This window comes from Myxine glutinosa, chromosome 7 (genome assembly GCF_964187855.1).
Source record: "Myxine glutinosa chromosome 7, kmMyxGlut1.1, whole genome shotgun sequence".
Taxonomy (NCBI): Eukaryota; Metazoa; Chordata; class Myxini; order Myxiniformes; family Myxinidae; genus Myxine; species Myxine glutinosa.
Window position 1 is genome coordinate 189,654,423 of NC_136267.1, and position 25,505 is coordinate 189,679,927.

Sequence of the window (25,505 nt, forward strand, 5' to 3'; positions counted from 1 at the left end):
TACAAGTAGCTCTTGCCACTGTTGATGTCAAAGTGCATGAGTCTACCATTAGAAAGAGGCTGCACAAATTTGATCTACATGGGAGGTGTGCCAGGAGGAAACCTTTGCTGTCCAGAAAGAACATCATGGCAAGACTAAAGTTTGCCAAAGAACACCTCGGCAAAGACCAGCACTTCTGGAACAATGTGCTCTGGACAGATGAGTCAAAGGTAGAGCTATTTGGCCACAGTACCAGAAGACATGTTTGGCGAAAACCAAAGACAGCATTTGACCACAAGAACCTGATACAGCCCTGGTGTTGGGCTAGCGGCTAGGGTGCCAGCTTAGGATCCTAGGATCCTGGGTTCGAATCCCGGTCGATCGCTGAATTAACGCCAGGGGGGTTGACTCAGCCTGTCATCCTTCCGAGGTCGGCTAATTGAGTACCAGCTCACTGGTAATTCCCTGTTTGTCGTTAAAGGCGGCAAAAAGGGTTGGCGTCAGGAAGGGCATCCGGCCGTAAAACATTGCTTCAAAAAAGGGGACCGAAAAACAACAACAACCACGGTTCCCGAAAAAGGCCAACCCCCGCTTTGCGGGGAAAAATGGCCTCTAAAGGTGGTTATTTATAACCTGATACCAACTGTAAAGCATGGTGGTGGAAATATTATGGTTTGGGGCAGCTTTGCTGCATCAGGGCCTGGGCAGCTCACCATCATAGAATCCACTATGAATTCTTCATTGTACCAGAGGGTGCTTGAGGATAATGTGAGGCCATCTGTCGGAAAGTTAAAGCTCAACCGAAGGTGGACCTTGCAACATGACAATGACCCTAAACATAACAGTAAATCCACCAAGGAATGGCTGAAAATAAAGAAATGGAGGGTTCTGGAATCGCCAAGTCAAAGTCACATATAATGTCATAATTCGAATTAAAAATATTCAGGAGGAGCCGCTCCTTTGGTGAAAATTTTATGTCAATCGGACCAAAGGGTGTAAAAATGCCGGCCGAAGAATAATAATAAACTTAACAAAAACAATAGGGTATCACAGCGTGAAAGGCAATGTGGTACCTAATAACGGTTTAAAGAGGCTTGTAGGCAAATCAATAATTTAATTCGGGGTTTTACCACCATTTCCCAGTGTTATTTGTGCCTGTTGTAAGTGTCCATTATGATGTTCTTTAAAATAATACGTTTCCTGTTTGGAATGATTTTCAATGTTGTTTGACTGCCAGACAAATAGACAGAGTAAAAATATTATCTCACTCCTCTACACATGCGCGATTGTGACAAATTCTGAGCCAGAGTATGGTAAAACGACAGACTTGGGTTCATATTCATGTTCGATTCGTGTTCAAAATAAAACATTCAATTTGAATAAGTCGTTCCTCGATCATAATCTGACGATCATAAACTTATAAGCAGGACAGACAGATGGATATGAACCAATTGCTTAACCCCACTTTTCACTTTGTGTGTGCGGGGTAAATATGAAGAGGATTGGCAAAGAAATTAGGGAAGGGCATTCAATTGTAATTGTTTGAAAGAAAATAAAATAAAAAAGAACATCTGCACTCCCTGTATGAGGGCATCCATAATTAGTAGATGGTGGTCTTGTTAGGTTTCAAGGTGGTCATGTCAGGTTTCAAGGTGGTCATGTCAGGTTTCAAGGTGGTCATGTCAGGTTTCAAGGTGGTCATGTCAGGTTTCAAGGTGGTCATGTCAGGTTTCAAGGTGGTCATGTCAGGTTTCAAGGTGGTCATGTCAGGTTTCAAGGTGGTCATGTCAGGTTTCAAGGTGGTCATGTCAGGTTTCAAGGTGGTCATGTCAGGTTTCAAGGTGGTCATGTCAGGTTTCAAGGTGGTCATGTCAGGTTTCAAGGAGCGACATCTATAATCGCAAACTTCAACCACCCTAGTCCATCATTGGTCAATCCGTTTTGTAGCATCAGTTCAACACTTGTGGACAAGATCTTTGATATTTTTATTTTATTTTATAAATCCAAGATTTACTCCAATCCTCTCGACTATTCAGGTTCATTTGAGTATATGCACAAGATCTAAAGCCTTGGAACAATCTCCTTCATTATCAAGTTTACCTGTGCAGTGGTCTCCCAAAAAAGGAGTTAAAACAAAATTTGGCATAAAGCACAATAATCCCACCAAGAAGAATACCTTCCAGCTTAGAGGATCTTGAAACAAACACAATCGGGAAAGGGGTTGTGTCATCCCAATTCCCATCAACGTCTCCAAATACAAAATGTAAAGGGAGAAATGACTGCATCATGTAAAATATGGGGTTGCATGCAAACCGATCTATTGACAATTAATCGTTTCCTGTCATAGGAACGCCATCTCACATCTTCATAACTACACAGGATATGTAATCGTAATGATCACAAATGATATTTGCAATCGTTAGTCATCTTAATTCTCATTGGAACATTAAATGGAATAAAAAAAACTCTGTGGAAAACTTCCACCTTCACTGTATTCCAGGGTACATACCTGCCCAAAGTTCAACGACCTGACTCCTCACATAACTCAAGGCAAACTTGATGATGTCTTCTTTAGTTCTCTTACCAGAGAACTTAACTGGGTCCTGTAAAGAAAATTTAGAGACAAAATATATTGGCAGAACCTATGATGGACAATTTAAAGAGAAATGCATGAACAATGAAATCGAGCGGTGCTGTAATAAATGTTATTTGTTTTCTGCCGACCGCTTGTTCGCACACCCGAGGACCCGAGAGCCCCGGGTCGTCCCCTATAGGATCCAACGGTGCCCCCACGAGCACCATAACGCACACCACGGAGAGCGCTTCACACACCACGGGGTCTACCAGTCTTGCTCCCTCCAAACACCCCGACTACCTAGTCTCATGGACGGTCTGTTTCTTTTGGCACTGGGTGACGTCCACACCAGCGTGATGATGCTCCATGTCATTTCTTCCTTCAAATGGCCCTGCGGTCTTTTCTAAGGATTCCTGAATAACTATATCTATATCCCTGTTTCAGACACTTGTATCAAAGGACACGTAGCCAGTGTTCAAGTAAGCCATGTTGCACGTCCAGACACACCCGGGCCACAGGTGACTCCGGAGGTACATGTGCACAGCATTTCAATGCCATAGTCACCCACTAGGTGGAGTTACGAAACAAGCAGACACCTATAACTCCTTTTTTAACATAACTGATATCTTACAATGCAATTTATTATACTTCCCTTTTAAAAAGAGATGTAAACAGGTAACAACAATTAAAGTATTGGAAAATGTTACATCTAGGTAAGCACACCTTCAGCAAACCTAAATTATTCAATTACATAATTTATTATATGTCTTTATTGAAAATAATCTCACATATTGACTCAGGTTCCTCTGGAAAAAAAATATAACATAGGACTATGCCAGGAGCGAAAAAGTTCAACGACAACATCACAGCAAACTAATAAATGTCCTTGCTTGCAACAGTTTACAAACTTTTAAACGGATTTTAAACGGATCTCTGACTTGAAAATCACAATAAACCCAGTTTGTAATAAATGTTTGTTTGTCATTAATAATCCACTTTCGAAACTCCCCCCTCACCCCTCCCCTTCTAAAATCCCCGAACCCCTCCCCTCCAAATCTCCCCATTTGCACCTCCCTTTCTAATCTCCCTCCTCACTCCTCCCGTTCAAATCTCCCCCTCGCCCCTCCCCTTCAGATTCCCCCCCCCCTCACCCCTCCCCTCTGAAACTCCCCCCTCACCCCTCCCCGACTAAACTCCATCCTCCCGTTCAAATCTCCTCCTTCACCCCTGCCGTGCACAAACTTCCCTGCAAATGTCTGCTGTTCTTCTGCTCCAATCGGTTCATCTGATCATTTCCTTGTTAAAGTGGACATCTCTCCGGCCATTCTCAGAGAGCCTCGTCAGCGTGAACGAGTCTGGCATTTCATTCAGGCCGACTGGCACGGTCTTCAAACAGACGTCAATCATCTGGACTGGTCTCCCATCTCTCCTGCCTCTGACAAACTCTTCCTGGGAATTCTTCCAAAGTAAATTGCTCTCCCTCATTCACAGATTTATCCCATCTCGTCTTCAGTTGTCATACCATTCCTCCCGTCCATGGTACACTGAATCTTGTGGTGAATCAGTTGCCCTGAAACAACTTGCCTTCGCCTCCTGGAAGGCAAATCCAACTGAAGACAATCTCCTTTCCTTTCCTTTCACCCTACTAAACTGTTAAAAAGTTTAAAAAGACCCGGACATGATGGTCAAACAAACTGATCAATCTCATTTCCTTTCACAAAGCCCGGAACAAGTGTGTGTCTACCCTCAGGAGAGCAAGGAAACAATATCTCTCTACTCTCAAGACTGAACTCTCAAACCGGTCTCCCTCCTCCAAATCTTGGTGGCATCTGGTCAAATCTGTTTCTGGTGTTTGTTCCCCCTCCATCCCCTTACCTAAAAATGACTACCCAGTTGACACCGCACATGACAAAGCCGAATGCCTCAACTCAGTGTTTGCCTCAAAATCTTGTGTCCCAAACCCACCTCTCTCTGCACCCACCTTACCCAGTCGAACCCAGCAGCTCTTGGACTCTGTGTCGTTCTCTCCTGACATCCTCCGTCGTGCGAAGTCCTTCCTTGGCACACCTGAGCTCTTCACCACATACAAGGCTTTCACTGCGCAGCTCAATGGAATACTGTTCTCCCCTATGGGCCGGTGCTCCTGCCTCACACCTAGCTCGGCTTCACGCTGTTGAAACCAAAGCTTTCAGAATCATTGCAATCTTCTGAAATGAAGCCGACTCCGAGGGCCTTTCACTCACTCACCACAGTCAGGTTGGTGGTCTTTCCGTCTTCGACCGACTCCTCTCCGGCCTTGCCCCCCCAGCTCTCTCTGGGCTCTGTCCCCCAAATATTCCTACAGGTCGCACAAGATCTGCCTGCAACCCTCTTATGGTTAAACTGCCAAAATCAAGACTCTCTGCTCACCTTCACTCCTTCATTCCTCTTTTCTCCCACCTCTGGAACAAACTCCCTCACTCTCTTCAATCCCACTCCTCCCTCCAGGTCTTTAAAACAGCTGTTCACCACCATCTCTTATCTTCCCCCATCCAAAACCTTGATCTTTTCTACCCCTGCTAATTTCACCCCAAATCCACTTTTTTGAAATACCAACCTCTTTCCTGTAAGTCCTTGGTGTCCTTGTGTTTTATACTTCTCCAACCCCCACCCCTTCCCCCCTTCCCACGCCTCCTCCCACCAAGCCCTCTCCCTCCCACACATCTCCCGATGTCCCTGCTCTCAAATGTTGTGTTTATGTGCTTCCCCTTCTCTCCCCATATTGTCTACCGCTCCCCTTTTTATACACTTTGTTTGTTTGTCTCTTCGATTTCTTTTTGTGATAAATGTTAGCTCTTTCACGAGCCTCGATTCTGTATACAAAAAAAAAAAAAAAAAAAAAGTGGGGAAGTTTCTGTCAAACCTCGACTCTGATTCTGCAACTGCACCAGACGGCATCAGCCCACAGGTCCTAAAATCCTGCTCTGCCGCTCTATCTCACCCTCTCTCTTTTGCTCAAGATCATCTACCATGTGCTTGGAAATCAGAAAACATTACCGCTTTACACAAAAAATGGGCAAAAACAGATCCTTGCAACTACAAACCAATCAGCCTGTTCCCAATTATCAGCAAGGTCATGGAATCCATCATCGCTTCTGACATCAAATCCTTCCTCTTCTCCATTGGCTTGATCTCTGATCATCAATTTGGATTCAGACCAGGTCATTCTACTCTGGACATGCTGCTTCTGCTGTCTCAACAATGGATGGAGGTCCTCAATGCCAAACAGGAAATCAGAGCTGTCTCCCTTGACATATCACGTGCCTTCAATACGATCTGGCACCCCGCCCTGCTCACCAAACTCTCCTCCTATGGTATCCATGGGAACCTGCATGCATGACTCGCGGACTTCCTCTCCGGTCGCAGACAATGTGTGGCCTTGAATGGATTTCTCTCATCCCTTTCCTGTTCAGGCTGGAGTTTCTCAAGGCAGTGTTCTGGGCGCTGTGTTTTTTCTCGTCTTCGTTAAAGATCTCTCTGACTCTTTGGAAAATCCTCTCTATCTCTTTGCTGATGACTCCACTCTCTGCCGCTCCATACCTCAACCCTCAGATCGGCAGTCTGCAGCCTCTTCACTCTCTGGAAACTTGGATAAAATCACAAACTGGTCAAACAAGTGGAACATGTCTTTCAATCCTGACAAATCTCACACTCTCACTATGTCTCTCCGCAAAGACCATCTGGACAACCCTCCCATCTAATTTCTCAACAAACCTCTCGAAGAAGTTCTGTCAGTCAAGCTTTTGGTTCTCACTATCTGCCATGATCCTACCTGGGAAAACCACATTTCCAAGCTGGCTTCCAAAGCCAGTCGCCTTCGGGGAATCAATCCTCTGTCGTGCGAAATCCTTCCTTGGCACAGCTGAGCTTCTCACCATATACAAGGCTTTCATCCACACCTCAATGGAATATTGCTCTCCCCTCTGGGCTGGTGCGCCTGCGTCACACCTAGCTCAGCTTCACGCGGTTGAAACCAAAGCATTCAGAATCATTGGAATCTTCCACGATGAAGCTGATTCTGAGGGCCTTTCTCTCTCTCTCACTCACCGCAGGCAGGTTGGTGGTCTTTCTGTCTTCTCCCGACTCCTCTCCGGCCTTTCTCCCCCTGCTCTGTCTGTGCTCTGCCCCCCAAATGTTCCTGCAGGATGCACAAGATCTGTCAGCAACCCTCTTATGGTGAAACTGCCAAAATAAAGACTCTCTATTCACCTTCACTCTGTCATTCCTCTTTTCTCCCGACTCTGGAACAATCTCCCACAGACTCTTCAATCCCTCTCATCCCTCCAGGTCTTTAAAACAGCTGTTCACCACCATCTCTTGTCTTGTCTTGTCTTCCCCCATCCAAAACCTTGATCTTTTCTATCCCTGTTAAAACATCACAAATCTACCTCTTTCAATCCCCAACTTCTTTCCTGAAATTACTGGTAGTGTTCATTTGCTTTTTATGTTCCTTTGCATTTGCTTTAAACACACCTGATAGTGTTCAAAAACCGTCACTTTTCATCCTATTGACCCGAGCTTTGATCAAGATAGTCAACTTTATTCTTGATGAAATGGAAAATTTGCTGAATCAATGGAAACCTTTTGGGGGGGGCGGAGGGGGGCGGATTTTGCAAGTATCATGCTCTGCATGACGTCTTCTTCATTTTAATTGTTTTTTAAAAATTTCGAAAAAACAAAAGTCCACTTTGACATTATGGAGTATTATGTGTGGATTAGTGACAGAAAATCTCAATTCAATCAATTTTAAATTCAGGCTGAAACAACAAAATGTGAAAAAGTCACGGAGTGTGAATTCCTCCTGAAGGCACTTCACATCTGATTAGCCAGATGTTCAGCAGCAGTCAGTTCAGCAGTCTATAAGTAAATATCAGACTTACTGTTATAATGTATTGATCAGTTCAGCGGTCTATAAGTAAATATCAGACTAGCTGTTATAATATATTGATCAGTTCAGCGGTCTATAAGTAAATATCAAACTAGCTGTTATAATATATTGATCAGTTCAGCGGTCTATAAGTAAATATCAGACTAGCTGTTATAATGTATTGATCAGTTCAGCGGTCTATAAGTAAATATCAGACTAGCTGTTATAATATATTGATCAGTTCAGCGGTCTATTAGTAAATATCAGACTAGCTGTTATAATATATTGATCAGTTCAGCGGTCTATTAGTAAATATCTGACTAGCTGTTATAATATATTGATCAGTTCAGCGGTCTATATGTGAACATCTAACTAACTGTTACAATATATTGATCAGTTCAGCAGTCTATTTGTAAACATATGACTAGCTGTGAAAATATATTGATCAGTTCAGTGGCCTATTAGTAAATATCAGACTAGCTGTTAAAATATATTGATCAGTTCAGCGGTCTATTAGTAAATATCAGACTAGCTGTTAAAATATATTGATCAGTTCAGCGGTCTATTAGTAAATATCAGACTAGCTGTTACAATATATTGATCAGTTCAGCGGTCTATTACTAAATATCAGACTAGCTGTTAAAATATATTGATCAGTTCAGTGGCCTATTAGTAAATATCAGACTAGCTGTTAAAATATATTGATCAGTTCAGCGGTCTATTAGTAAATATCAGACTAGCTGTTATAATATATTGATCAGTTCAGTGGCCTATTAGTAAATATCAGACTAGCTGTTAAAATATATTGATCAGTTCAGCAGTCTATTAGTAAATATCAGACTAGCTGTTAAAATATATTGATCAGTTCAGTGGCCTATTAGTAAATATCAGACTAGCTGTTAAAATATATTGATCAGTTCAGTGTCCTATTAGTAAATATCAGACTAGCTGTTAAAATATATTGATCAGTTCAGCGGTCTATTAGTAAATATCAGACTAGCTGTTAAAATATATTGATCAGTTCAGTGGTCTATAGTAAATATCAGACTAGCTGTTTTAATCTATTGATAAGTTCAGTGCTGTATTAGTAAACGTCTAACAAGCTGTTTTAATCTATTGATAGGTTCAGTGCTGTATTAGTAAACATCTGACCAGCTGATTTAATCTATTGATAAGTTTAGTGCTGTATTAATAAACATATAACTGGTTGGTTTTAATCTGCAAGTTCAATGCAGTATTAGTAAACCTCTAACTAGCTGTTTTAATCTATTGATAAGTTCAGTGCTGTATTAGTAAACATATAACTAGCTGTTTTAAATCTGTTGATAAGTTCATTGCTGCATTAGTAAACATCTGACTCGTTGTTTTAATCTATTGATAAGTTCAGTGCTACATTAGTGAATGTCTGATTAGTTGTTTTAATATATTGATAAGTTCAGTGTTATGTTAGTAAACAACTGACTCATTGTTTTAATCTATTGACAAGTTCAGTGCTGTGTGTGGTTGCTCTCTCAGTCCTAATTATTTCACCTGCTATCGTCCCATAGAATAACAGTTTAGGAATGTTACCAAGTCTAAGAAAGGCATGCGGGCAATGTGGAATGGAAAGGCATCTTGTTTGTCTAACAATTCGACCGTGTGAAATTTATTGTTATGGATATCGATTTGTAATTCCAAAAAAGAAACTGAAGTACGAGCCCATCTTTCCGTCAGCCTCTCCTGTCCAATAAGGTATACATGCGCATGCAGGCAGACGCACAGGTGCGCACACTGAGACACACACACACACACACACACACACACACACACACACACACACACACACACACACACACACACACACACAGAGGCACACACACACACAGAGGCACACACACACACAGAGGCACACACACACACAGAGGCACACACACACACAGAGGCACACACAGAGGCACACACACACACACACAGAGGCACACACACACACACACACACACACACACACACACACACACACACACACACACACACACACACACACACACACACACACACACACACACACACACACACTCCCTCCGGGAATAGGCAAAGCTGACAAAGCATTTGCTGGTCACATTTACCATTTTCTACTTGGTCCCATTTACCAATTTCCATCACAGAAGAGCAAATGCACAGACTACAATGTGCAGTATGACAAAAGCAATAAGCCAACAGACAAGAGCATAGATAGTCTCACCATGCCTGCCCGAAACATGTAAAGGTTGGGGTAACTTCTGATTCCCTTGAGCTGGCACATCTTTGTGTTGTCACCACAGTTGACTGCTCCAATTCGAATCACTCCATCCATTTCTTTTGCAAACTCTCGCCACTGTCAGGATATATTGAACATGGTAATGGCTGTTTTATGCAAATAAAATAATAAGTTATGTGCATCATGCATAAGCAAACAAAGCAGGACATACAGTGTATTCCAAAAAGACCAGGACAACTTTCGTTGTCAATATACTTAGCACCACAAATGAAAAATGATACCCTTTGGTCTAATACAACATGCATTTTAAGGCCATTTTCCCTGCTAGAGCGGGGGTTAGCCTTGCGGTCCCCATGACAATCTTCTCCATTTTGCCCTATTTTCTGCATCTCCCCTTGTTAACCCCCTTGCTTGCATTTCTTCTTCCACCACCTTTAGCCAAGTCTTTCTCGGTCTTCCCCATCCTCTACTTCCTTCTACATTCATTTCCATCACTCTTCTCAACCAGTCACTTTCATCCTTCCTCAACACATGACCAAACCATCTCAACCTGTTCCTCTTCACAGCATCAATCACAGGCTCTATTCCCATCATATTTTGCAATTCATCATTTGTCTTCCTCTCTCTCAACGATACTCCGCACATCCATCGAACCATTCGCATTTCCACCCTTTCCAGCCTTCGTTGCTGCTCTACATTCATGACCCATGTCTCGCTCCCATAAATCATGACACTTCTCACACATGCAGCATACACCTTTCCCTTCAGCTTCAACGACACTCCCCTCCTCGTCAGCACGCCACTCATTTCCCGAAACTTCTTCCATGCACATCTCACTCCAGCAACCGTTGCCGAGTCCGATCCACCTTCTCCATTCAGCACGTCTCCGAGGTAGCAAAATGTTTTCACACCTTCCAGCTTCACGCCGTCTCCAAGATCCAACTCAACATGTCCTCCATCTGCAGCTCCCTCTGTGCACACCTTACATTTGAATGTAGCTGCCACACTGGTTAATGACCCTCTCAGACCACTACATTTTTGATGAACCCACTCAGCGCACATTGTACACTGAATGGAGTTCACTCCGACACCCTTCCTGCACACAGCACACGGCCACTTCCCAGTTCTTTCCACCTCACCACATGCTTTACCACTTGCCATCACCTTCGTTTTTCCTATATTCACCTTCAGACCGTTTGTCTCCATACATTCCTTCCACTTGTTCATCTTTTCCTTCAGTCCATCCATACTTTCTGCAATCAACACCAGATCATCTGCATACAACAACTCCCACGGTAAACCCTCCTTTACATTCCGAGCCAGCACCTCCATCACAGCTACAAATAGTAGTTGACTTAGGACCGACCCCTGATGCACTCCCACCTTCACCTCAAACGCACCACTTTGCCCGGTGTGTACCCCGGTTTAGAATAGGTACACCGTATCCCTGCGTGTCGTCAAAGGCGACTAAAAGGGTTGGTGTCAGGAAGGGCATCCGGCCATAAAACATTGCCGAAAAAAGGGAACCATGACATGGTTTAATATGATAAAGAAACTCAAAGTTTTCTTTATTTTCACATCTGGTGGTTTAATGTAAAAGAAAATGGCAACTCCACAGGAGAAAGCTCAGTACGTCAAATGGTACATTGAGAAGAGATCCGACACGCAAGTTCAGCGTAATTTCTGTACAAGATATGGAAGGAATCCACCATCGCAGACTCATATCAGAGAGTGGTCCAAGGGGTTTATGGAGACTGAAAGTCGTCAGAAACAGAAAAGTACCGACCGACCAAGCACAATTGCACCGGACGTTCAACGAGTGTGTGAATCATTTCAACCAAGTCCCAGAAAATCGATCCGACGTGCATCGAGAGAACTGGGACTACCAACCACCACTGTACACAGGATTTGCATCAACAGAACTGGGACTACCAACCACCACTGTACACAGGATTTGCATCAACAGAACTGGAAGCACCAAACAGGGAGGTTGTGTACATGGTCTTTTGATTTGTGTTTCCCCTGTATGTTGTGTTTGTATCGTATGGTGAAGTGCACTGTGTACTGTAATCTTGTGGTTCTAAGGTTGCAATTGCAATGGACAATGCATTGATAAGGTGGAGTTATACATTGGATTATTTGTCAGGTTAAGTGCTGGATTGGCTTGTCTGAATGAGGTGTGAGAGTGTGTGTGTGTGTGTGTGTGTGTGTGTGTGTGTGTGTGTGTGTGTGTGTGTGTGTGTGTGTGTGTGTGTGTGTGTGTGTGTGTGTGTGTGTGTGTGTGTGTTTGACTTAAAGTGTGGTGAGAGGAGTGAGGTTTTGTAAATCGTGTGAGTGGCTGTGGGCCCGATGAGAGTGTGTGGTATTGTGGTTTAAAATATATATTGCTTGCTTCGAAAAAGAAGTTGAATGGCTGCTTGAGGCCGGGCATGGGCTTCCCCTGTGAGGACTCGTGTTGGGAAAGACGCAGAGTGCTAACTATAATGAGACACTATAATGAGGTGCATAACTATAAACGAAAATTCAGTTATAAGGTGTTACAGCTATTCGTACAACTGGACAGTCCTCGACGTAAAACGAATTGATCGCGTGCTGCAGGTGGTCCACCCCGTACCTGTGCCAGGCAGCGAAGAGAGTTGAGTGCAGACTGTGAGCATTTTGCGTTGCCCACGTTTCATGATGAATGTAAATTATGCCGTCTTCATTTGGGAACCCAGTTAAAATGTTACAGGGACGATTTGATTCAAATTTTTTAAAGAATTGCTGGAAATCAGCAAACATTACCGCTTTACACAAAAAAGGTGCAAAAACAGATCCTAGCAACGACAGACCAATCAGCCTGCTCCCAATTATCAGCAAAGTCATGGAATCCATCATTGCTTCGGATATGAAATCTTTCCTCTTCTCCAATGGCTTGATCTCTGATCATCAATTTGGTTTCAGACCAGGTCACTCTACTCTGGACATGCTGCTTCTGCTGTCTCAACAATGGATGGAGGTCCTCAATGCCAAACAGGAAATCAGAGCCGTCTCCCTTGACATATCACGTGCCTTCGATACGGTCTGGCACCCAACTCTGCTCACCAAACTCTCCTCCTCTGGTATCCATGGAAATCTCAATCCATGGCTTGCGGACTTCCTCTCTGGTCATAGTCAACGTGTGGCCCTGAATGGATTTCTCTCATCTCCCCTTCCTGTTCAGGCTGGAGTTCCCCAAGGCAGTGTGCTGGGCCCTGTGCTTTTTCTGGTCTTTATCAATGATCTCTCCGACTCTCTGGAAAATCCTCTCTATCTCTTTGCTGATGACTCCACTCTCTGCCGCTCCATTCCTCTTCCCGCAGATCGGCAGTCTGCAGCCTCCTCACTCTCTGAAGACCTGGACAAAATCACAGACTGGTCAAACAAGTGGAACATGTCTTTCAATCCTGACAAATCTCACACTCTTACTATGCCTCTCCGAAAAGACCGACTGGACAACCCTCCCATCTACTTTCTCAACAATCCTCTCCAAGAAGTTCTGTCGCTCAAGCTTTTGGGTCTCACTATCTGCCATGATCTTTCTTGGGAAAACCACATTTCCAAGCTGGCCTCCAAAGCCAGTCGCCGACTGGGCATCCTCCGTCGTGTGAAGTCCTTCCTAGGCACACCTGAGCTCCTCACCACATACAAGGCTTTCATCCGCAGCTCAATGGAATACTGTTCTACCCTATGGGCTGGTGCTCCTGCCTCACACCTGGCTCGGCTTCACGCTGTTGAATCCAAAGCTTTCAGAATCATTGGAATCTCCCGCGATGAAGCTATCTCTGAGGGCCTCTCACTCACTCACCGCAGGCAGGTAGGTGGTCTTTCTGTCTTCTACCGACTCCTCTCCGGCCTTGCTCCCCCAGCTCTCTCTGTGCTCTGTCCCCCAAATATTCCGACAGGTCGCACAAGATCTGCCAGCCACCCTCTGATGGTTAAACTGCCGAAATCTCGGCTCTCTGCTCACCTTCACTCTTTCATTCCTCTTTTCTCCCGCCTCTGGAACAAACTCCCACACTCACTTCAATCCCACTCCTCCCTCCAGGTCTTTAAAACAGCTGTTCACCACCATCTCTTATCTTCCCCCATCCAAAACCTTGATCTTTTCTACCCCCACTAATTCACCCCAGATCCACCTTGTTTGAAACTCCAACTTCTTTCCTGGAAGTCCTGGCAGTGTCCATATGTTTTATACCTCTCCCACCCCCCCCCCCTTCCCATGCCTCCCCCCCAAAGCCCTCTCCCTCCCACAGATCTCTCGATGTCTCCATGTCTCTCGGTCCCTGCTCTCAAATGTTGTGTTTGTGTCCTTCCCCCTCTCTCCCCATCTTGTCTACCGCTCCCGATGTTATATGTTTTATGTGTCTGTTTGTCTTTATGTGTGATTAATGTTCGCTCTTTCACGAGCCTCGATCTTGTATACAAATCAAACAAAAAAAAAAAAAAAAAAAAAAAAAATTTTTCCACAAAGATTTTGCATTGAAAAATCAGAATGAAAAATAAGAATTGTTAGGATCGATCAAAGCATTGTGAGAAAAGCTCAGGCATTCAAATAGATCTGTTTGCATGTGAACGGACATGGCTTGAAGCCAGTGAGTGCACAAATGCATTGTGGGATATTTGTGGATACCTCTATCGGTTTGAATGGGGATGCATTTATCGATTTGAACGATTTGAACTTATTTGCAAATTGTTGACGTCTGTAATGTTTAGAATTCACACGTTTTAGTTTCGAATTCATCTGTCGATGATAGCAAGCAGATAACATTATCACGTTGCTGAAACATTGTAAGTCGGTAACGAGGGAAATTAACCTTCTAGAAGCGTTTTTAAAATGTTGATAGTGGAGCTGCTATCTGAAGAATGCCGGCGAGAACTCGCCAACCGTGAGGAGTAGATTTTTTTTTTGTATACAGAATCGAGGCTCGTGAAAGAGCTAACATTTATCACAAAAAAAAATCAAACAGAGAAACAAAATATATAAAAAGAGGGAGCGGTAGACAAGATGGGGAGAGAAGGGGAAGCACACAAGCACAACATTTGAGAGCAGGGACATCGGGAGATGTGTGGGAGGGAGAGGGCTTGGGAAGGGGGGTGGGGGTGGGAGAAGCATAAAACACAAGGACACCAAGGACTTCCAGGAAGGAAGTCGGTATTTCAAAAAAGAGGATTTGGGGTGAAATTAGCGGGGGTAGAAAAGATCAAGGTTTTGGATGGGGGAAGATAAGAGATGGTGGTGAACAGCTGTTTTATAGACCTGGAGGGAGGAGTGGGATCGAAGAGAGTGCAGAAATGCAGATTAGCCAAGACAGAAGGGAGTGGAAATGGAGTAAAAATCATTTACAAGATGGAAACATGGGTATAAACTTCACAAATTTATCAGATATATATATATATAAATGAATGACGTACATGTAAATATCCTCTGGATACTTTTGGGAAATAATTGGAATTCCATTAAATATTTACTTTACGGTATGTCAGCCAATTGGAGCGAGTCCATTGTCGATCTTAGATCTACTGTAATCTATATATGGTGGTTCGGTTCACGCGATGCGCGTGGTGTGTGAAAGGTCCTGGATGTGGTTTGGCAGACAGACAATGGTTGTGCAGACAGTCTGACAATGTCCCAGGAGGTGAGAGCAGCTGCTTGAGCTGTGTGCAACCTGCGTTTTGTCCCTGAGAGCTGTCATCCACTCGGATGGTGGTTAGGCTGGCCTTTGTATTAACGGACGTATCAAAATATATACGTATTTAATAGATATATTGCGAATATACACAACAAACGAAGTGCATGTAAGATCTCTCGCACTGGAAGTGGCCGAGGATTTTTCGATCAGGCCAGTGTCAGCAGGTGACGACCTGCAGGTATTCGTGCCTCATCGAACACAGGAGTATACGAGGCTTTCTGGGGGAAATGTACATGCCATTCTCTTGTCGACTCATATATTGTCGTATTTACATGTGCATATATGATTGTTGCATGTCTTATACAAGACGAGCGACTAAAATAGCTCTAGAATAACCGGGATGTGCTGTTGTTGTTTTGGATTAAGTCGTAACACAAGTAATCATGTACTCTTGGTACATGACATGGCCTGCTGGTAATTGGAATTGTGGTGACTTTGTCAAGTGAGAAGCACCACATGTCAGTCATGTGTGTCATGCTCGGCCAAAAAGCCCTGCGCTGTGCCAGATGTCGTGAACAGTGTTGATGTGTGGAGAGATGGACAGCGACACATTGGAGATAGACATGGACACAGTAGAGTATGGAGTCGTGAGCTGTTGGAAAATACATTTTGAGATGTACGAAATGTTTTGCTTTGTGAAGTTTGAAATTGTGGTGTCCAGGTGTGTATTTTAAGGGAGGGGTGACTTAAGATGATGGATAACAGCTACCTTGAAGTCGTGGAGGTTGGAATGTTGATTGAAGAGAATGTGGAAGTTGGTTCCACGAGCAGATGAAAAGAGGAGTGTGGGAGAATTATAAGCCAAATAATTATTCAACAGTTTTCTGATCAGGTGGATGGTAGGTGGATCATCGCTGGCATCCTCACTGAATTTCTTTGTTTTAAATTCATTTCTCGGGATAGGGTAACTCTTACGTAGACAACATCGGACCACCTCTTTTCATGGTTCCTTACAAACCAAGCAATGTTAAATTAATTTGGTGTACTTCTTATGTACTTTAATATATCTCTGTAAATAAAGGGATCTTGTTTTATATGTACAGTCACGTGAAAAAGTAAGTACACCCCATGTAAAGTTTAGACTTTTTCAACATATTTCAACGTACAGCTATTTGATCTTCATTTCAACAATATTGATAGATAAAGGTGATATAATATAACAAATATCATGAAACATTTACATTTTGTAGTCCAAAATATAGATATATATATACAGACTTGGCATTTAATATGGAATATTTTTTTTGTGGGGGTGAACTGCCTTTTCAAGATGTCTTAGAACCAAAAGTTCATTGGAATGATGTTGAAATTATTCTAGATTTTGTTAATGTGACCTTTAAAAGAAACAAAAACCACATTTGACATTTTGAAACAAATAAATTGATCCTGGAAAGTGATGTAAACTGATATCAAACTCAATTCACGGACAGTACTGTGTTAAACTTCTGTACGTTTTCCAGAAGTATCTCTTTATTTTGCACATTAGCCAAAAATTTTTTAACAAAAACAAAAGTTAAATTACGACTGGGATTACGGACAGTAAAATTACAGTTCAGTCCTTCGTGTAACCCCCACGAGCATTCAGGAGAGCACGTACAAGTTGAGGCATGTTGTTCACGAGATTTGCCAAGGTTTGGACAGGAATCGCTTGCCATGCAGTGACAATAGCCTGCTGCAATTCACGCACAGAGGTCGGCTGCTGGTCCAAGTGGTCGATTTGACGCGTTAATTCTGCCCACAAGTTCTCCATTGGATTCATATCCGGGGACATGGCAGGCCACTCCATATGCTCTACACCATGGTCAGCAAGAAAATGTTGGATCATGTGAGCATGATGAGGCCATGCATTGTCATCTTGGAAGACAAAGTTTCCTCGAAAGGCTGCACGAGCAAATGGAAGCAATGTTTCTTCCAGAATGACCCTGTACTTGAACTGGTTCAGGTTTCCATTCAGAACAACCAGGTCAGTTTTGCCCCCTGCATGAAAAGCAGCCCAAACGGTCACCCCACCACCTCCAGCTTGGACTCTTGGCACTATACAATCTTTGTTGTAGGCTTCATGCACTTGCCTGCACACTCGGACGCGGCCATCTTGACGATAGACCAGAAATCTAGACTCCTCACTGAAGATCACGTGATTCCAGTGTCCTGGCTGCCATTGACGGTGCTCTCTGGCCCACTGCAATCGGCGCTGGCGGTGTTGTCTTGTCAGGCGTGGCTTTCTCAGGGGACGCCTGGCACGATAACCTGCTTGAACCAGTCGTTGGTTGACTAGCCTTCTGCATACAGGCACATTTGTCAGTTGCTGCCACTCAGCCCTAAGCCGATTAGCTGACTTGGTACGGCCATTGCGGACTAACCGGTGCAGCTGGCGATCATCCCTCCTTGTGGTTCTGCGGGGACGTCCTGGCCTCGGTATTGGAGTAGGGACACCCCTCTGAGCATTTCGTTTCAGGATCATTGACACCTGACCTTGAGTGATGCCATACTGCCGAGCAATAGCACGCTGTTTCATGCCGTAATTTCGTAAAGCCACCACTCCATGACACACAGCATTGTCGAGTTGACGGATCATCTCCAGAGGAAGCGGCAACAACTTTTGGAGACGTGCAGCAGTTGTTTTCCACTGATACAGAACGCAACAACCCTTGTATACCCAACTGTGAAGCCAATCATCAAATGCACCTGTCCATACATTTTGCCACGCCACCTGTGATATAATCCTGTTGTTGACTTCTTGCTGCGACAGACAATCAGTGACATGGTTCTTTTAACAAATAAATCACCAAAGTGTGAAAGAAACTCACCAGATTGATATACTGAGTTAAGAAAGTAAACCCAAGTGAAGAAAAAAAAAAATTCCATATTAAATGCCAAGTCTGTGTATATATATTCGGTTCGGTTCTTCCAACTCCGGGTTCGGTTGCGAGAGGACGCTGGCGTTGCATATTCGCCGCTTCTCCGACTGGATGGATGTACAGGGTCTGTTTCTACCTTTCTGACCTGACATCTCACACCTGTCCTGCCTTTTCACACCCGCACGTGCCGCGTGTTCTCCGGCTGGATAACGGAATCTGCTTTTGATGGTACGGAATACGGAATTCGAAAGGCCCGCTCCCGTTGATTGTGGCCGTGGCCTTGTTTGCCGGTGGCCTTGTGGCCTTGTTTGCCGCTGTGGTCTTGATTAGCGGCTGCAGTCGTTTGCCGCTGCGTTTGCCGCTGCGTTTGCCGCTGCGTTTGCCGCTTTGCCTCCTCGACCTTGGCCTCGTACTCGTCCCTTCGCTCCTGCCTGGCATGGCTCTGAAGTACTCCGCCGCAAGGCTTCTTCTGCTCAATACCCGCTCCACCCCATCATGCATCTCTGCCATCAAATCAAATGGACTCCTCCGACGACCCAGGTACATTCACCGTGGCTCCGGTCGCAAGTTTGTTTATTTGCAATCAGGTCACTCCATCCCCGTCCTCTGGTCGGCTCAGCGCACTCTCACTCTTCGTCCCAGCGCACCTGGTCACAGCAACCCACACGATCGCACCTCTTGCCTACGAACCCTGGCTAAATCACCTGAATTCATCCCTGCTGTTCAAAACAACATCAAGCTCACCCTGTTCAACACCCGGTCCCTCAACAATAAATGCCTCATCCTGAACGAATACATCCTGGATAACAAACTGGACTTTCTCTGTCTCACCGAAACCTGGCAACAACCTCTGGACTACTACACACTCAACCTCACCACACCCAATGGATATTCCTACGTCAATAAACCACGCTCGGAGGGCCGAGGTGGTGGAATTGCCGTTATCCACCGTCAAGACATCAAGACCAACCTCATCTCCATCTCATCTGCTCCATCATTTGAACACCTGGCTTTAAAACTCTCTGGTCACACGCAGTCAGTCATGGCTGTCGTCTACCGCCCTCCCAAACCACACCCATCATTCCTGTCTGACTTCTCCTACTTTCTGACCCAGCTATGTTCCCTCTCCCCCTCAATCCTCCTCCTTGGTGATTTCAATATCCACATGGACTCCACTGACTCCACAATAACCACTGACTTCACTGATTTACTCACCTGCTTTAACCTCACTCAACATGTCGACTTTCCTACCCATATCCGTGGTCACATTTTGGACCTTGTCTGCTCCACTGGATTAAATTTGCACCATCTCTATGGCTCCGACCTCACCCTCTCTGACCACTTAGCCATCACTCTGACCATCAACATCCCCGCCCCAACACCAAGGCATTATCGCACAATCAACTTCCGTAAGCTAAACGCTCTTTCACCTACCTCATTCTCATCCACCCTCTCTGAAAAAATGTCCACTTCTCCCTTCATTGACCTCCACACCCCTTCCGACCTCACTGACTACTACAACCACACTCTCTCCTCCTGCCTTGACCAGCTTGCGCCTGTAAAAACCAAAACAGTTTCTTTCACCCATTCTGCTCCCTGGTTTACCCCTGAACTCCACCTGATGAAAACTCGTGCTCGCCAACTTGAAAGACTCCGCAATAAAACGGGTCTCACAGTTCACTCCCAAGCCTACAAGGACCACATACAACACTACAAAGATGCCCTCTCCCGCGCCCGCTCTGCCTACTACTCTCAAATTATCCACTCTGGCTCCGGAAACCCAAAAGCACTCTTCTCGACAATAAACAAACTCCTCCGCCCCCTGAACACCACCACCCAGTCATTCACAGTAGACAACTGCATCTCCTTCCTCTCTTTCTTCCAACGCAAAATTGACAACATCTACAACAGCTTGACCACCGCCGCACCCGCTCCCCCTCCAACCACCTGCCCCCCCTTGTCCTGCCATCCCCTGTCTCGGTTCTCCCCAATCTCTCCTACTGACCTCTCTGAACTCCTCATAGGAATGAAAACTGCCACCTGCACTCTTGACCCCATCCCCTCCAGCTTTGTCAAAGCCTCCCTCCCTGCTCTCTCTCCACTTATCATTGCAACAATAAACTCCTCCCTGTCTACAGGCATCGTCCCACCTTCCCTCAAAATTGCTGCTGTTACCCCCATTCTAAAAAAACCTGGTCTAAACCCTGACACCCTAAACAACTTCAGACCCATCTCCAACCTACCCTTTCTGTCAAAAGTTTTGGAACGCGCTGTAGCCACTCAACTCAAACATCATCTCTCTGCCAATAACTTGTATGAAACATTCCAATCCGGATTCCGCTCCAACCACAGTACTGAAACTGCTCTCCTCAAAATCACCAACGACCTTCTCCTCTCCTCTGACGCTGGCAACCTCAACATTCTCGTCCTCCTCGACCTCAGCGCTGCCTTTGACACCATCGATCACACTATCCTCCTCACCCGACTTGAATCCACCTTTAACGTCACCGGCACTGCCCTCTCTTGGATTAAATCATACCTCTCTGACAGATGCCAGTTCATCTCCATCAATAACTGCAAATCCCCCACTGCTCCCCTCCCCCAAGGTGTCCCCCAAGGTTCAGTTCTTGGCCCCCTCCTCTTCATCCTTTACCTGTCCCCGCTCGGTCACTTAATCCGCCGTCATGGTCTCCAATTCCACTGCTTCGCCGATGACATCCAGCTTTTCATCTCCACCAAGTCCGTCTCCACCGACACCCACTCTATCCTGACAAACTGCATCACTGAAATAAAATCCTGGCTTCAAATCAACTTCCTCAAGCTTAACTGTGATAAATCTGAAATAATCATCATTGGCCCAAAAACGCTCACAAAATCCACCCATAACTTTGCCCTCAACATCGACGGTATCCCAGTATCCACCTCCCCTCACATCCGGAATCTTGGCGTCATCTTTGACCAAACCCTTTCCTTCGACAAATACACTAAACAGATCACAAAGTCAGCCTTCTTTCACCTGAAAAACATTGCCCGTCTCCGCTCATCCCTCTCCTCCACGGCTGCAGAAACCCTCATCCACGCCTTCATCACCTCCCGTCTGGACTACTGCAATAGCCTCCTCTATGGTTCACCCTCAAAAATCACCAATAAACTCCAATACATTCAGAACTCCGCTGCCCGTCTACTCACTCATTCCCGGACCCGTGACCACATCACCCCCGTCCTTTACAAGCTTCACTGGCTCCCCATCCCCCAGAGAATCCAGTACAAAATCCTCCTCTTGACATACAAAGCCCTCCATAACCTGGCCCCATCCTACCTGGCTGACCTCCTCTCCAGACACACTCCCACCCGCAACCTCCGCTCTGCTGGTACCAACCTCCTGACCCCCTCCATCCGGACCAAATTCAGATCCTGGGGGGACAGGGCCTTCTCCATCGCTGCTCCCACCCTCTGGAACTCACTACCTCACACCATCAGAGACTCCTCCTCACTCACCACATTCAAAACATCACTAAAGACCCACCTGTTCAACGCTGCATTCAACATTCAACCCACAGCATTTAACCCCTGACTATCTCTTCTCCTTCTCCCTCCTTTTGCTTTAAATATTTCCCTATTGATTCTTGTCTTGTCTTTTTGATTCTTGTCTTATATATATATGCCGTATATCGCTGCTGTTTGTTTTCTTGATTCTTGTCTTTTTGCAATTGTTGTTTTCATGTATTGTTATGCATTATGTTTTCCACTCTGTCAAAGCGCCTTTGGGCTTCTGGAAAAGCGCTATACAAAATAAATGAATTATTATTATTATTATTATTATTATTATATTATTATTATATATATTGTTGCGAATATGGAATTTGGCCTCCATATCCGCTTGTAAATATTCCCCTATTTCCCCAATACTCCCCAACTATCCCCAATCCCCCATTCCCTAGTCCCATTGTCTGTAAACAACAATCAGTAGAGCCGACCTTCCCCTTTTTCCCCCATTAAATGTCGTGCCCAGGTCCACCGCATCACACGTAGACAACTTTCGGACATCTTGCTAGTTATTCTTAGTCTATGTCAGTTAAGGACTCGTTTCCATTAATTATGACTCTTCGTTGCACCAGAATGTGATTATATGGCACCAGTAGTGAGTTTAGGACCTTTCCCATACCTCCTTCCATCTTCTTCCCCAAACAACAACAACAACAACAACTACAACTACAACTACAACTACAACTACAACAACAATTACAACAACAACGACGCTGCGCGGGGGGAGTGTGCGTCCTCCCACCAGCTCGGTTAGCCGCCATGACCATGCGCTCCACGGGGTTACCACGAAGGGGCTGGCTGTCAGCTCCTCGTCAAGGGCGGAGCCTGGTAAACCCCCCGCACGCACCCAATGAGAAGTAACGTGCCGATTCCACGAGGCGGAGCTAACGAGCCGAGGGCGTGTCACTCCCCGCCGGATATACGAAGCGACTCACCGGATGTGAGATCAGATGCGCCCCCAGCCTGGAGAGAGAAGTTGCCACGTACGAGCGCTGAATACCTCCCCGCATCTCTGGACCGGACCGAGTCGATTCTGACCTTTGAGCCCAGGTGCACCTGGAGCCATCGATCCTGCCTTTCCTAGCCATCAAACCCCGTGTGAGTCAGCCTTTTGTCCCGTTTATCTGTCGTCTGTTGGGAATAATATAAGAGTGTGTCTAAGTGCTTGTCTTTCTATGCTGTACCTCTCGTCCTTGTAATCTAACCTTCCGTAACAATATAACCTCCTCCGGAGGTCTTGAGAACTGAACCCTGGTGTCGTGTCATTTGAATCCCAGCTGTGTGTCTTTTCCTTCATTGACCTAGCGTAGCGCGATTAGTCAACGTTCGGGTATAATCGGGTAACTTGTGCAGACGTGGTCATACCAAAACCGCTCGGTAAATAACATCTAAGCCACGTCTGTAACAATTGGTGTCGAGGAGTGGAATTCGAACCCGGGACTAAATTTATTAGGCCCAAATTTGTAACAATTAGAATCGATTCGGAGCGCGTTTCCCGCGCGAAATTATAACGGCGAAATTTGAATTTGTTATACGGAAATAAAAACCCGAATTTTGAAAGTCGCGCTATGGCAGACCAAGACAGCTGGGGTCCGGTAGGGGAGAGTGAGGCAGGGTCGGTCCAGGACCAAATTGAGGGACGCGAGGAGAGCGAAGCAGTGAGGGTAGCAGGTTCGCAAAATAGCGCCGTCACGCACGAAGTAGCGGGCGCGCAAAATGGCGCCTCGCAGATGGCCACGGCGTCCACGCCCGCGACCGTGGCAGCGCCCCCGGTGGATTGGAACTTGTTTTTCATACAAATGAAGGCCCTTATGGCCCAGAATAGCGAGGAAATGAGGGCTCAGAGTGAGCAAATGAGGGCTCAGAGTGAGCAAATGGGGAACCGGATGGATGCTCAGAGTGAGCAATTGGGGGTAATGGGAAACCAAATGGGGGTAATGGGAAACGAAATGGGGGTAATGGGAAACGAAATGGGGGTAATGAGGAACGAAGCGAGGGGTACCAGTGAGGGATTAGACAATAATTTTAAGGGATTAGACATGAAATTTGGGAAATTAGACGATAGATTAGGGGAAATACAGGAGGGGTTAACGGGGGTAGAAAACAGAATGGCCGCTCAAGAGAATCAAATGGAAGGGATGCAAAAAGGGTTAGAGGGGTTAGAAAACAGTATGGAAGGCAAATTGAGGGACATGAGGAACCAAGCGGAAAGGGAAGTTAACCAAATGGGGCAGCAGATAGAGGGGGTCAGAATGGGGGTAGAAACCAAACTGGATGCTCACAGGGAGGAAATGGAGCAGATGAGGATGGCATCTGGGCAGGAGATGCAAGTGATGGGAGAGCAGATCAGAAGAGGAGTGAGTGAGGAGGTCGGAGGAGTGCGCGAGGAGGTGAGGCACTGTAGGGAGCACATGGAGAAGGAGGTGAGAAAGGGGACTGTAAAGTTACAAGGGGGCATAGAGGACCTGACGCAGGAGGTGGAGCAGCTGACGGTGGGACAGACGGAGTTAGTGGAGCAGGTTCAAAGGAACACTGCGGTATTAGGTGGTTTAAAAGCGACACAGAGAGAACTAAAAGATGACTTGGTGGCGACGAAGAGGGAATGTCAGATGGTACGTGAGGGACTGACAACGAGGTTGGACGAGGTGATAGAGGTAATGGAGACGAAGGACCGGCAGGTGAGGACGCACATGGAAACGGTCAAGGTAGCCTTGGAGGACGAGCTTGAGGAGACGTACCGGGGAATAAAAGAGGTGAAGCACAAATTAGAAGAAGTGGAAGAAGGGATGAGCGAAATTAAGAAGCGACGGAGAGGGGATAAGAAAGAGATAAAAGAGGAGATAAAAGAATTGGTCCAAAGTCTGTGTTTGGATCGTGATGATGTGCTCATTAACCGGATGAGGGATTCGCAGGTGATGGAGGAGAAGCGAAGAGGAAGAGGACCCGGTGTAAGTGGTGACCAATATGGTCGTGCGTATGATGCGCCAGGGGATTTAAGAAGCTTGGGGGTCGAGATGGACCCGGGTGTTCGTGAGAGGCCACTGGTGAAGTGTGCGACAGGTCTGGTGTGCGAAAAAGGAGGTGTGCGAGGAAGTCCGACTCTGGGGTGTGTGAGGAAAAAGTGCGTGCCAAGGAGTAGTGAGGGTGCTGGCGAGAGTGAGTCGGTCGTAGCGCGTGTGCGAGGGGGCACATGGAAGCGCGGTGTGGTAAGTGTTACAGAGGGTGTGACGGGAGAGTGTGCGCGAGGAAGGTGTGTGACGGACAGGTGCATGGGGAAAGAGTGCGCTGTCAAAGGCAAGGAAGAATGCACACCTGTGGTGAGTGTTACAGAGGGTGTGACGGGAGAGTGTGCGCGAGGAAGGTGTGTGACGGACAGGTGCATGGGGAAAGAGTGCGCTGTCAAAGGCAAGGAAGAATGCACACCTGTGGTGAGTGTTACAGCGGGTGTGACGGGAGAGTGTGCGCGAGGAAGGTGTGTGACGGACAGGTGCATGGGGAAAGAGTGCGCTGTCAAAGGCAAGGAAGAATGCACACCTGTGGTGAGTGTTACAGAGGGTGTGACGGGAGAGTGTGCGCGAGGAAGGTGTGTGACGGACAGGTGCATGGGGAAAGAGTGCGCTGTCAAAGGCAAGGAAGAATGCACACCTGTGGTGAGTGTTACAGAGGGTGTGACGGGAGAGTGTGCGCGAGAAAG

General features: G+C 45.8%; 1 protein-coding gene across 7 annotated transcripts in view; it reads right to left on the bottom strand.

Annotated features, from left to right (window-relative positions):
- Positions 1-25,505, bottom strand: part of DNAJC10 (DnaJ heat shock protein family (Hsp40) member C10) — a 280,936-nt gene that overhangs the window by 174,913 nt on the left and 80,518 nt on the right. For all 7 annotated transcript variants that reach the window (XM_078782635.1, XM_078782634.1, XM_078782636.1 and 4 more), the window contains exons 6-7: positions 9,682-9,813; positions 2,489-2,582 (exon numbers count right to left, since the gene is read on the bottom strand). In XM_078782635.1, the coding sequence (XP_078638761.1) occupies positions 2,489-2,582; positions 9,682-9,813 (226 nt within the window). The remainder of the gene's footprint in view (positions 1-2,488; positions 2,583-9,681; positions 9,814-25,505) is intronic.